The sequence below is a fragment of the Cucumis melo genome, chromosome 12 (assembly GCF_025177605.1).
Source record: "Cucumis melo cultivar AY chromosome 12, USDA_Cmelo_AY_1.0, whole genome shotgun sequence".
NCBI lineage: Eukaryota > Viridiplantae > Streptophyta > Magnoliopsida > Cucurbitales > Cucurbitaceae > Cucumis > Cucumis melo.
This window is the reverse complement of record NC_066868.1, coordinates 26,700,379-26,714,995: the sequence shown is the minus strand read 5'-3', so window position 1 is coordinate 26,714,995 and position 14,617 is coordinate 26,700,379. Positions and strand designations below refer to the sequence as shown.

General features: G+C 36.7%; 2 protein-coding genes across 2 annotated transcripts; one reads left to right on the top strand and one right to left on the bottom strand.

Moving 5' to 3' along the window:
• Positions 1–235: 235 nt before the first annotated feature.
• Positions 236–2,041, top strand: LOC103488899 (pentatricopeptide repeat-containing protein At5g16860-like). The gene has a single exon (XM_008447831.2). It carries the CDS (start codon positions 236–238, stop codon positions 2,039–2,041), a length of 1,806 nt encoding a protein of 601 aa, XP_008446053.2.
• A 316-nt stretch (positions 2,042–2,357) lies between these two features.
• LOC103482740 (uncharacterized) lies at positions 2,358–13,538 on the bottom strand. Its single transcript, XM_008439037.3, has 7 exons — positions 12,963–13,538; positions 12,203–12,435; positions 10,768–11,446; positions 10,038–10,368; positions 4,099–4,199; positions 3,797–3,991; positions 2,358–3,471 (listed from the first exon to the last, which is right to left on the bottom strand). The coding sequence occupies exons 1-7, from the start codon at positions 13,164–13,166 to the stop codon at positions 2,839–2,841; spliced, it is 2,376 nt and encodes a 791-aa protein (XP_008437259.2). The 5' UTR covers positions 13,167–13,538; the 3' UTR covers positions 2,358–2,838.
• Positions 13,539–14,617: the final 1,079 nt, after the last annotated feature.

Here is a 14,617-nt window from a genome sequence, read left to right as displayed (position 1 = left end):
ATCTCTTTGAATTTAAATTTGAAAAATCATCCAACAAACCAAATTGAATTAAAAGAATATTTAATAAAAAATCAAAATTTGAAACTTTAACTAAATTAAAATAAGATAAAATTGTTTTGAAATTAAAGCGATGTTCTTAACCCAATGTAGATTGAAAAAAAAGTTATTGTTACACGATCGTCTGTCGGTTCTTTCCCAATGCAATGGAAGAGCGGTGAAATTAATAGATAAACAAATGCAGATTCATAGGTTCTCTTCATCTTCCACCTTGATTACCAAGAAGCCTCTTTATCTATGGAACTTGACGATTAGAAGCTCTGTCAATGGCGGGTTCTTCGCCCAAACTCTTGAAACCTACTCGTTTATGCGCCAGTCTGGAATCCATGGCAACAATTTCACCTTTCCTCTCCTCCTCAAGGCTTGCGCCAATCTTGCTTCGATCGGTTATGGCACAATGCTCCACGCCCACCTCATCCATGTAGGGTTTGAATCAGACGTATTTGTTCAAACCTCGCTTGTCGACATGTACTCCAAAATTTCTGACTTGCGTGCTTCACGCCAAGTGTTCGACGAAACGTCTACTAGAAGTGTCATTTTTTGGAATTCTATGATTGCCGCTTATTCTCGTGGTTTTCGGGTTAATGAAGCTTTAAAGCTATTCAGAGAGATGTTGGGGGGTGGATTTGAGCCAAATTCCTCAACTTTTGTAAGCTTATTGTCAGGTTTTGCTGACCCAACTCATGGATCTCTTTTTCAGGGGCGTTTGCTGCACGGTTTCATGACCAAGTTTCAATTTCATGATGATACGCCTGTTCAAAATTCTCTTGTGCAAATGTATGTTAACTTCGGTCAAATTGATTCTGCTTGCTCTGTTTTTTATGCCATCAGCGAGAAGACAGTAATTTCTTGGACAATAATGCTTGGTGGTTACTTGAAAGCTGGGGCTGTTGCCAAAGTATTCGAAACCTTTAGTCAAATGAGGCAAAATAATGTTGTATTGGATAAATTTGTTTTTGTAGACATAATCTCCTCTTGTATACAACTAGGAAATTTGTCTTTAGGTTCTTCACTTCATTCCCTCCTCTTGAAAACTGCCCTCAAGTACGAGGATCCTATTGGTTGTTTGCTCATTAGCATGTATTCAAAATGTGGAGACCTCTTGTCTGCTCGAGCAGTATTTGATTTGTTATCTGAAAAAAGCATCTATTCATGGACATCAATGATAAGTGGATATGCCAATGCTGGGTATCCCAGAGAAGCATTAAGTCTATTTACAATGGCAACACAAAATAATGTTAGACCAAATGGAGCAATGCTAGCTACTGCTATCTCTGCTTGTGCTGATTTAGGATCATTGAGCATGCTTAGGGAGATTGAGGCATTCATACAGCAGGACGGTTTAGCATCCGATTATCAAGTTTCGACCTCGTTGATACATTTGTATTGCAAATTTGGAAGCTTTGAGAAGGCAGAAAAAGTTTTTAGTAGTATGATACATAGAGACTTGGCAGCTTGGAGTTCCATGATGAACGGTTACGCCATGCATGGGATGGGGGAAAAGACAATGAATCTGTTTCACGAGATGCAAAGATCAGGAATAAAACCGGATGGTTCTGTTTATGCAAGCATTTTATTGGCTTGCAGTCATTCAGGTCTAGTGGAAGATGGACTAGAGCATTTCAAGAACATGCAGTTGGATTATGGAATAGTACCTAACATGGTACATTACACTTGTTTGGTAGATATTCTAAGCCGAGCTGGTCATCTAGAATTAGCTTTGAATACAATTCAAGAGATGCCTACCCAATTTCAATCTCAAGCTTGGGCTCCTTTCCTCAGTGCTTGCAGAACTTATTGTGACGTTGAACTTGGAGAAGTTGCAAATAGATGTCTATTAAGTTCAAATCCTAGAAACCCAGTAAATCATGTTTTGATGGCTAATTTATATACATCTATGGGTAAGTGGAAAGAAGCAGCTAAAGTGAGAAGTTTGATTGATGATAAAGGTTTGGTCAAACAACCAGGATGCAGCCAGCTTTGAATCAATGGCCCTATCCATATCATAATTGAAGAACTCCATTTTTGGTCCTTTGATATTTACCAGTAAAACGTGCTAATCTTCAAAAAACTTTGTGAATTGGTGGAAAATGACAAGGGGTGGCTAGGAAATGAAGGGAACAAATAAGTTCAAACAGTGGCAGCTTCGAAAAGCTTCGATATTTATACAATGTGTCGGCTCTTGCCTAAAGATTGCTCAGAATTTTCAAGTAGTTAAGAAACTGAGGATTTTCATATGATCCTAGTTTCTAGGAAACTGAAGGTTCGTCAAAACAAAGAGTAAATAGTACAACCATAGCTGTAACAATCTCAATATTAAATTAACATTCCAAGAAGATTTTGAAACATCTTCGTGAAATTAGTGCATACCTAGTTGTGAAGGTATGTTCGTTAGTATTCGAACAGTGTGTATATATCTTAATGAATACAGAGAAATTACTTTACGTGTTGATAAACTCCAGTTATTCGATTTACCTTATGGCTAATGAGGACTAGGCTGTAATGTATCTATACAGAGAAAAATGTCGATCTAACTCGTAAAAACAAAAATCACATCTAGGATTTCCTATACTCAAGACTGGACCAATACAATTTGAATTGCCTCAGCTCCACCTGAATCAAACTCTAGTATTGAGAAAGAAAAAAATGATTGCAAAATTTGTACTCCAGTTGCTTCAGTATTTGTGGGTTTGAAAGAGACGAAACGTCATTTGCACTCTGAATCACATTCACATTTTCTATTGCCCATCTTCAAATATCGATGTTTCGTAATATTTATGCCTATGGTCCTCGCATTTTCTCAACAATATTCCTACTCTTTTCTTCAATGTTACGTCTCTTTTCTTCTAGTTTCTCCCCCATCTTCTTCCCTATCTCTAACATTCTAGCTCTTCTTCCTATTCTTTTTGGCTTTTCATCTTCTTCAGCGTTATAATTTTCCTGCCCAGATGATAAGCTGCTTATAGACCTAGATGGTGAATGATTTTCTTGGGCATACTCTCTACTACGTTGCTGGAAATTTTCAACTGCTTGGTCATTTTCTAATAAAGGGATTTTCATTTCATTTTCGTCCAATGTCTTTTTTGTAGCTCGAGCTGGATTAGTAGTACTTGATGAAGGCTTTGATGCATTGGACAAGTCAGAGTGTGGTTGAGAAGATTCAACGTTCTTAGGTCTTTTGTGCTCAATGCCCTGTTGGTCCGTGGAGGTGGTTTTAGCGGCTTCAGATCTATTTTTGGCCTCAACAGGATGGGAGCTTTGATTTTCACATGAAGCTTTATTGTCAGAAGCTCCTTGGTTAAGCCACATAAATGGTGCAATATCCCTTGGAACCCAGTCATCCTTCTCTGCCATCATAAATGGGATGTAAATACTTTCACTGTTGGGGAGCACTAAAGTATCCCTTATCACTGCCTGTATATTTGATAACAATGGCAGTATCAGCAGTTGGACAGCAACATTGCTAAAATATGTGATGTAGAAAAGATATCATCAAACATGAGTTCAACTTTTCAGTTACTAAGTTATAAATTTCCAAGATAATCTTCCTCCTTTTTCATACAAAAACAAAAATATCTTGATACTTTCATTCAAACATTTACCTGAACCAACATTTTCTAAGTGAAAAATAAAACGAGAATGAACAAATAATATCTTAATCATTTAACATAAACAATGTATATATATATATTTAAACGAAAAGCAAACATGTTATGAATTATTAAACACATCTCCATACCTTAATTCGATTGTTCAAAAACTGAGCAACATGCGCACTAGTTATCTTATGGTCACCGAAAGATGAAGCCAAGCGCAACTCCAAATAAGGCATGGATGTAAAACTGTACCATAGTTGATCAGAAGGAGGCGGCTTTATATGTAACCGAAGTGTCCCCCGAAGAGATCCAATCTTTATTACCAAGGAGATCGGCACCTATAATTTCATGAACGAAATGAGAGAAGTACTAGACATCTAACAATGGCTTTTTTAGTTTCAAGATACACTTCTACTTAACTCTCAAGCGCAGAAATTCAACAAACCTGAGAAACCTGTTTAGCAATGGAATTCATTAGAGATTTCCACCTGGATCCACTAGAGGACGAGGACGAGGACGCAGGGTTCTTAATGTTTCCTGGCCCACCTGCAACCGAACATTGCATCGAATTTTGAACTACTTAGTAAAAATATTTGTCTAGCATTTTCATGATGAGAATATAAGAAGCTAAAATCAGAATTCTCGCTGCATATTTCCAAATTTCCAATTAAAGAAAAGCAAATAAGACTTGGCAAACAGTGTATTAACAGATCATAGGGAAAACTCCCAAATACTTCTATCTCTTATCTAACTGGTACCTTTATCAACGTCACTCATTTGATTATAACTATATCCATTTCAATAACGCCTCATAGACAGCGTAGAAATTTTAAAAGCTCAATAGTTCCAAATATACAATTTAACTTGCAGATATGTACAGATGTACGAAGACAACCTTTTTTCCACTTCGGACAATATCGTTATATTCATTTAGCTTTGTGTTAGACCTCTTATTAAACATGTGTACAGTAGAAGGAAGAAGTAGAATGAAAAAGAATTTTAGCACGTGAGATTTAAATAGGTTAGTGGTGGGAAAGTTAGTGGAGTGACAGCTGTCCTTGAGTGAGAATTCTGTTTAAAAGACAGTTGTCTTTTGGTGGGAAAACATGTTCTGTTTTGTGTAGTTGTTAGTTCATTCAGAATTCTTCTGGTTGAGAGAAGAATTGAATTGTTCTTGTAACCCTAGATTGTCATTCCTACATTCTTGTGATTGATAGAAAGTAAATTCAATAAAGAAAGAAATACCAGAATTGTTTGGAGTTCCAACATTTTGGTATCAGAGCCAAAGATCCGAAAAACAGAAGGAATATGGTACAGACGCGGATTGAGGAGCGATTGGAATGCATAGATCAAGAAATTGCCGGTATGAAGAAGGAATTGAGCAAGGTGCCGGCGATCGAAATGAGCTTGAGCGAAATTGCGAAAAGTCTGGAATTAATGAGGTTGCAGTCGGAAAAGCAACAGCAATTGTTGTTTACGATTGTTGAGTCCAATACGAAAGAGAGATCGACGATGAGCCGTTTGGAGACGGAATCCGCCGCGAAAGAGTTTGAGAAGATGAAAGGAAAGGAAGACGACGCATCATCCAGTAAAGCGATTGACTCGGGCCGAAATTTCGGAGCAGACAGAAACGATCGAAGGATCGACGGTGACGACGGCGCGGCTGATCGAAACAAATTTAAGAAGATTGAGATGCCGGTTTTTACGGGAGAAGATCCGGACTCTTGGCTTTTCAGAGCAGAGAGGTATTTTCAAATTCATAAGCTAACTGATTCTGAGAAAATGTTAGTATCTACAATTAGTTTTGATGGTCCGGCATTAAACTGGTTTCGTTCACAAGAAGAGAGAGATAAGTTCACTAATTGGTCGAATATGAAGGAGAGATTGTTAATTCGTTTTCGATCTAACAAGGATGGAACACTCTCTGGGCAGTTTTTGAGAATTAAACAGGAGGGTACGGTGGAGGAGTATATCAACTTGTTTGACAAAATGGTAGCTCCGGTGAATGATTTACCCGAACGAGTAATTTTAGACACATTTATGAATGGGTTATTACCGTGGGTGAGATCTGAAGTTTTTTTTTGTCGACCGAAAAGTTTGGCAGAAATGATGGAAGCAGCACAGATGGTTGAAAACAGAGAAATAGCAAGAATTGAAGCTAAAATGAGTGGTTATTCAGGGGGAAGGTTAACAGCAAATAATAATGCTGTGGGAAAGACATCTACTGGAGCTATAGCAGGGGATAATAAGAATAACACTGTCTTCCCCATTCGAACTATTACCCTGAGAAGTTCTGTTCCGAATGAAAATCGAAGGGAAGGGACTTATAAAAGATTACCTGATGCTGAATTTCAGGCCAGAAAAGAGAAAGGATTATGTTTTCGTTGTAATGAAAAATACTCTGCTGATCATAAATGTAGATTAAGAGAACAAAGGGAGCTGAGGATGTTTGTGGTGACGGATGATAGAGATGAATATGAAATTGTTGAAGAAGAAAATGAAAGGAAGGAATTGAGTTGTATAGAGCTCAAGGAAGATGTCACTACTGTGGTTGAGTTATCAATCAACTCAGTAGTAGGCTTAAACGATCCGGGTACTATGAAAGTAAGAGGCAAATTATGTGGTGAAGAAGTGGTAGTTTTGATTGATTGTGGTGCGACACATAATTTTGTGTCAGAAAAATTAGTGAAGAAATTATCCCTGCCCATTAAAGAAACATCTCATTACGGTGTGATCTTAGGATCTGGGGCTGCTGTACAGGGTAAGGGAGTTTGTGAAAAATTGGAGGTGCAGATGGGGGGTTGGAAAATAGTAGAGGACTTCCTTCCATTGGAGCTTGGTGGAGTTGACGTTATCTTGGGAATGCAATGGTTATATTCCTTGGGAGTAACCACAGTAGATTGGAAAAATCTATCAATGACCTTTATAGCTGATGGGAAAGAGGTCAAAATCAAAGGAGACCCTAGTCTAACGAAGGCAAGGATTAGTCTAAAAAAATTGATAAAAAACTGGGAAGATAAAGACACTGGATATTTGATTGAATGTAGATCATTGCAAGTAAAGACTTTAGAGGAGAATGAACACAGTTTGTTCAGTACAGAAGCTGTGAGCAAGGCTGTGAGCGAAGGACCCATCAGTTCAGTCATCGAACAATTTTCAGATGTTTTTGATTGGCCAGAGAAGTTGCCACCTCGAAGGGAAATAGAACATCACATCCATTTGAAGGAGGGAACTAATCCAATTAATGTGCGACCATATCGATATGGTTTTCACCAAAAAGAGGAGATGGAGAAACTAGTTAGAGAAATGCTGAATTCAGGGGTAATAAGGCCGAGTACTAGTCCATATTCAAGTCCTGTATTACTGGTTAAAAAAAAAGATGGCAGCTGGCGATTTTGTGTGGATTATAGAGCTGTCAATAATGCCACCATTCCAGATAAGTTTCCCATTCCGGTGGTGGAAGAGTTATTTGATGAACTATGTGGGGCAACCTTGTTTTCTAAGATTGATTTGAAGTCAGGTTACCATCAAATCAGGATGGTCGATGAGGATGTTGAGAAAACGGCTTTCCGAACACATGAAGGCCATTATGAATTCTTAGTAATGCCCTTCGGGCTGACCAATGCTCCAGCCACTTTTCAAGCATTAATGAATAATATATTCAAGCCATTTCTCAGGAAGTTTGTGTTGGTTTTCTTTGATGACATATTAGTCTATAGTAGAAGTGAGGAAGAACACGAATTACACATGAAAAAGGTGCTGTCACTTCTAAGGCAGAATGAGTTATATGCTAACCAGAAGAAGTGTCACTTTGCACAGAAAAAAATTGAATATTTGGGCCATGTGATTTCAGGGGAAGGGGTAGCTGTGGATCCTGAGAAGATTAGATCTATTTCTAATTGGCCACAACCTACAAATGTTAAGGAGATTCGAGGGTTTTTGGGACTAACTAGATATTACCGACGCTTTGTGCAACATTATGGAACTATTGCTGCTCCATTAACTCAACAGTTAAAGAAGGGAGGATTTCATTGGAATGAGGAAGCCATGTTAGCTTTCGAACGGCTAAAATCAGCAATGATTAAGCTGCCGGTATTAGCTCTACCTGACTTTTCTAAGCAATTCGAAATAGAAGCTGATGCTTCGGGTTATGGAGTTGGAGCTGTCCTGGTCCAAGATGGAAGGCCAATTGCATTTTACAGTCACACTTTAGCATTAAGGGACCGAGCTCGGCCAGTGTATGAAAGGGAACTCATGGCTGTTGTGTTGGCGGTTCAGAGGTGGCGGCCCTATTTGCTGATAGGGAAATTTAAGGTAAAAACAGATCAGAAAGCACTTAAGTTTTTACTGGATCAGAGGATCATTCAGCCACAGTACCAAAAATGGATAGCTAAGCTATTAGGCTATTCCTTTGAAGTAGTTTACAAACCCGGAGTTGACAATGGTGCAGCCGATGCCTTATCCAGAAAACCAGATGGGGTGCAACTGTTTGGATTATCGATTCCAATCACTGTTGACTTGGAGGTGATAAAAAAGGAGGTGTATCAAGATCCAAAATATGAGAAGATTATAAAACAGTTAGAGCAAGGGGAGGAACTGTCTGAAAGCAATTACTCAATGCGGAGAGGGTTGCTGTTGTATAAGAACCGTCTGGTAATTCTAAAACAATCTTCATTAATACCAGTAATTCTTGATACTTTTCATAATTCTGTAGTTGGGGGTCACTCTGGTTTCTTAAGAACTTATAAAAGGGCAGCAGCTGAATTGTTTTGGGAGGGAATGAAGGCTGATATTAAAAAACACTGTGAAGAGTGTTTAACATGTCAAAGGAGTAAGTCTTTGTCTCTGTCACCAGCTGGTTTATTAGTTCCATTGGAAATTCCTCAAGCTGTTTGGAGTGACATTTCAATGGATTTTGTAGAAGGCCTACCAAAATCAAGTGGATTTGAAGTAGTTCTGGTTGTGGTAGACAGACTAAGTAAGTATGGACATTTTCTGCCCCTGAAACATCCGTATACTGCTAAATCAGTGGCTGAGTTATTTGTGAAAGAAATAGTGAGGTTGCATGGATTTCCATTATCCATTGTTTCGGATAGAGACAAGATTTTTCTGAGTCAATTTTGGTCTGAAATGTTTCGTTTATCAGGCACAAAATTGAACAAGAGCACCGCTTATCATCCTCAATCGGATGGCCAAACTGAGGTTGTCAACAGGGGAGTGGAAACCTATTTGAGGTGCTTCTGTAATGAAAAACCTAAAGATTGGTCAAAATGGCTGCCGTGGACAGAATATTGGTATAACACTACCTTTCAGCGTTCTATTGGAATGACTCCATTTCAGGTAGTGTATGGTAGGCAGCCTCCTACGCTTTTGTCCTATGGTAGTACATTGTCTAAGAATTCCACGGTTGAAGAAATGTTGCAAGAAAGAGATCTTGTTTTGGTGTCTTTGCGGGAGCATTTACTATTGGCTCAAGAACAAATGAAACGGTATGCAGATCAGAAGAGAAGAGCTGTGGAATATTCTGTGGGAGAATATGTGTTCTTACGTATTCGTCCTTATCGCCAACTGTCAGTGCGCAGTAGAAGAAATGAAAAACTTGCCCCACGTTTCTTTGGTCCATATAAAATTGTTGAAAGGATTGGGCCAGTGGCTTATCGATTACAGCTGCCAGAAAGTTCAAAGATTCATCCCGTATTTCATGTTTCACAGTTGAGGAAAATGGTGGGACATCATGAGGGATCTCAACCAACTATACAATTTGTTGATGAGAATTATGTGTGGAAATCGGATCCGGAAGAAGCTGTTGATTATCGTGAGACAGTGGCTGGGCAATGGGAAGTCTTAGTGTGCTGGAAAGGACTTCCTAAGCATGAAGCTTCTTGGGAATCTTATGATGAAATGCAGATTAAGTATCCAGCTTTTCACCTTGAGGACAAGGTGAATTTAAAAGGGAGGGGTATTGTTAGACCTCTTATTAAACATGTGTACAGTAGAAGGAAGAAGTAGAATGAAAAAGAATTTTAGCACGTGAGATTTAAATAGGTTAGTGGTGGGAAAGTTAGTGGAGTGACAGCTGTCCTTGAGTGAGAATTCTGTTTAAAAGACAGTTGTCTTTTGGTGGGAAAACATGTTCTGTTTTGTGTAGTTGTTAGTTCATTCAGAATTCTTCTGGTTGAGAGAAGAATTGAATTGTTCTTGTAACCCTAGATTGTCATTCCTACATTCTTGTGATTGATAGAAAGTAAATTCAATAAAGAAAGAAATACCAGAATTGTTTGGAGTTCCAACACTTTGAGGTAAATCTTATACCATCTAGACTTTGTGCAGGCAATACAGTATAAGCAGAAACATTAGCGAAAGAAATCTTGGTTAGTCAGTCACCTTCATCGCTCTGATCTGTTCCTTCAGAGGTACTGAGCTGCTTTCCAAGATAATCTTCTAGAAATGAAGAAACCTCCCCAACATCGCTTGAATCAGATTTTGAGTTTTCTGCGTTTTTTTGAAGATCTAATTCATGAACTTCAATTCTAGTTTCAATGTCTAAGGCAAACCCTCCAGAGTATTCAAAATCGACCTCCAAGGCCCATACTTCATTCAATTCAAAGGGAAGAACCCTCATAATATTAATATTGGGCGGGAGGTTTCCAGGATCAACTTTAGTACAGATAATTTCACCAATGTAACTTGGAGTCCTCATCTTGGACAACATCCTCTGCCATGGAAAAAAAAAAAAAGTAACATGACCCTGGCATGAACTAGAACAGTAACAACGTTTATTCCAAAAAATGACAGTCCAGAAGGATGTTATCCTAATCAACCAACCATAAATGACTTGATACAACCAAAAACGTCTACAAGTTTTGCAGTTGACACCATTATTGGGTGAACAAATATGTGTTCCTCCTTTTCCCAGTTGAGACTTTCCCGGTAACAAATTATATTGTATTTATGAATTAAAATTCCTAACATTTATAAAACAATGGAAGAAAATAATGAGAGGAGTATTAGAAAGGAAATTAACAAAAATCATCTACATGCATGCCTCTGACACTACTTAAATTGATTCAACATGCCAAAAAAGAAAAAGGATCTCTTGGGGAAAGAAATGAACCTGAATTCGATCATGTAAAGATTTCATTAGCCCTTCATTGCTAGTGGCATCAAAAAAGAATCTCGACATCAACAAATTCCAACAAAGCGTTCCTTCATCAGTCCAGAATCTGTCATCAGTGTCTGCATCAGATATAACGGAGGCATGACTTTGGCTAATTGAATGAGTCAAGGTTGACGGTGCTCCCATATCTTCCTCAAAGAAACTTTTAGTACTCTGCGCCTTTGGAATTCCCTTTACTAAGCCTGCTGATGAAATAAAATCTGGACTTGGATGAAACCTCTCGCTAAATTTTTTTTCTTCACGCAAAGAAGAAGGATTTGCTATGTAATCTGAAGCAGCCTTGGAAGTCTTTTTTGCCAGCTTTTTGAAAAATTGGCGAACCTTTGAAGGATGAACATTAGGCTTGATCTCCTTATCTATTGCTTCAGTATGGTGCCCTGACGAGGGTTTCATAAATGAAGGATACCCAGTACTTAATGAAGAAATATAACTATGGAACTCTTTCTGCAATTTAGAAACCGACTGCAGTTTTTCTTTGTCAACACATGAGGCTAAGCGAAGGGCTTTGCACCACGATTCCTTCTCCCAGGAAGTCTCAAGAAAAATGAAAATTCTTTTACTTTCATTATAAATTACAGAGGTTCTATTTTCCAATATTAACGGGAACCTTTTCACCCTGAAATACCAATATTCAAGTTAAAAAGATGAAGTCTCAGAAGAAGAATAAAAGGCAAAACTTGATTTCTCATCATATAACTCAAATATTTTCCTTCAAGATGACAACAAATATTTTGCAGTTTCCATACATAAAGAATATCAACATGATAATAGATATATCATGTAGAGTCGATTTATAGGAATCAATATGCAACAAAAAACAAAAAAACAGCGAGATAATTAAAAAATCTAGCATTTAATACAAGAGGGTGATGATAGGACTAGCTTTTGAAAAGCTCTAGGTCCCATAGCAGTACACACTACTAATTTACTTGTATGCATAGCCATAAGCTACCACAATTACAACCATTTCTTATCAGATGGAATTCAGGAAATAGTGTAACTTAATTTCTTCTGGGGATATAAGCACTAACCAGCTCAAATTCATTTCAAGATTTAACTAGTTTGATTAATCATGGAAAACAAAAGTTATTGAGAGAATACGGGCCAGTAACCAGGGTTGAAGTTATTAGAATTGAATTCAGCATCTTAAGGACAAGCAATTAGAATGAAAGAAGCATATCATTGTATTCTTGAGTGTTCTGATTGAGTGATAAAACCTTGCAAATATATCCATGAGTATCATGTGTCGTGGGCATATTACAAGCATTCAACCAAAATACTCAAAGTCCCTCAGAATCAAGTTTTTGTATCAGTTCCATGTGATTTAAATCTTATAAAAACAAGAAAACAAGAGAAATATGAAAGAAGCTACCATTTTCTGGAAGGCAAGTCTGTTGCTGAAACAGATTCAACGGTGCAGCCATTTAATTGAATTGTTGTTCTCTTGTTACCATCTAGTTCCGTTATCATTAATGTATGGTCCTTGATTCTTGCGTACTTTTTTACGGGAGTTACCTCCAAGAAATCCCTCCTTTTCTTTTGCTCTTTAGGTCCTTTCTCTATGATATCTTCTAACACATTTGATTCTAATATCCAAACAGAACCCTGAGGAATAAAGAGCACATTTCCCATACAAGCTTACTTGGCCATGCAAAGAATCACATAAGTTGAAACAGTACATCTTGTACTAAGGCTACACAAGAAAAAACAAATTAAAATAGTTGAAACCTACATCTTCCTCTTCTAAATTAGTACAAATTGAACCATTATGCCACAATTGCAGCGGATCAAGACCTGGAAACAATCTTCTCATACCAGAGTTCAAGCTAACAAGAAAACCAAACTTATTCCAATAGATCTTCCAATTATGAAGCAACCTCAGTGCAAAGTTAATACAAACAGAACGTATGCAAGTAAAATTCAAGAAGCTAAACTCCAAGCACCAAAATCCCGAATTATTAGTCAATTTAGTAAACTCAACAACCACTACAAACACATTTATTAGTAACACAACTATATAATATTTCAGTCATTTTTCACACGTTTAAATTCCTAAACGAAACAAGAGTACAGAAAACCTGAATTGATAATTACAAATACATATCTCCAAGATTAGAAGCACCATTAAATACCTGTTTGTTCGAAAGGAATTCAAGGGATTGAAGAGGATCTAGCTCGGATTGCTCTAACTTGGCATTGGCTTTAGCTAAATCCTTTTGAGACCTCTTACTGAACTTGTTCAAAATGATGAAGATTCCAAAAGCCTCCACCGCAACGATTGCCACAACCCCAAAAACAAAGCCAAACACGAACGTCAGAATCAAGAGCGACCCCATTTCAAATTTGCGAAATTGCCGACGAACTCTGAACCATCAAGACTCACGAAACTGGGTCGCGAAAAATTCAATAGAAAAAATGTGGCAAAGAAACCCCCAAAATGGAAGAATATCAGAAGAATCAAAATCCTGTACTGCTTCTGCTTGCTTCAAACTTCAGTGTCAAGATAATTTGGAATTAAAATTAATCGAAATCAACGGATTAAGGCTCTTGGGATCTTGTAACGCATGAGATTCTTCATCTTATTTCACTGCTCATCACAACATCAATAGCTAGAAATATAGAAAAGCACAAAAATTCCTGCAGTTTCATAGACGGTTTAAATGAAAAGAAATTGATCGCTACAATGGCGACAGTTGTGATGGGCCTCAAAACTATTGATTTTTTTTTTTTTTATGTATATTTAATTTTATAATTAATGGGAAAGTTGGATTTTAAATTTTCTTCCAAACGAAGATATTTACAGATTCTTTCCTAACAACTTCGTTTTCCTTTTCTTAATGATATTTTTGAAAGTGTGTTAAGTGTTCTTAATCTAATTCTTAACAATTGTTAATTGCCTTTTGATGAACAGTTTTTCTTTCCCATTCCCCACATTCAATGTGGTTTTTTAAGAACTTAAATTAAATTAATTACAAACTTGAGTAATTTATTTTTTTCCATATTTACTGCCAAAAAAGTGAGCTGAAATTCCTATTTCCCTCCCTCAAGTTGAAGAATCATTCAAAACTGTTCTACTATTTCTTTTCGATTAATTATTACAACCATTGTTGTATTAAAATAATTTTAAAAATTTTGTTTTTAGTTTTTTAAATTTTAAGAAGAGAGGTCGTAGACGTCGAAGGCTAGTCTTCTTTCTATTGATGTTTAGATGTTGCTTCGATAACTCAATTCAAACCAATCTTTTTAATTGAAAAATTATTGTAAACGACAAATTTTTTAGAGATATTAAGCGAATATAACAAACAAAATTAAATGACTGTCATATAGTTATACAAAAATAATAATGAATTTGACACTTTAAACTCTTTTTATTGGAAATTAAAATATACCTTTTCAAAATGTACCTAACAAACCCACCATTTCTTCTTGAAAATTTTTATATCTAAAACTAAAAAAAAATATATATATATATATATATATTTTACAAATTTATAAAACAAACAAATTCCGATATAATCTACCTTCGTGAATTATTTAACATGTTATTAGATGGATGATTGATTGATTCTTAAAAATTCTTTAACTAAGTGACAAGCAATGAATGGAGGTAGTATGAAAATTATTTCTTATAAAATATAGTATTTTATAAATTTTCTTAAACTAAACGTACGTATTCTTCGAGATCTAGAGAAATTACGATTATAATTTTTATCGATAATTATTTTACTAGAAGATTTCCAATAATAAATTAATTGCAAGTGGAGAGAGAAATTATTTCTTGAAGTCA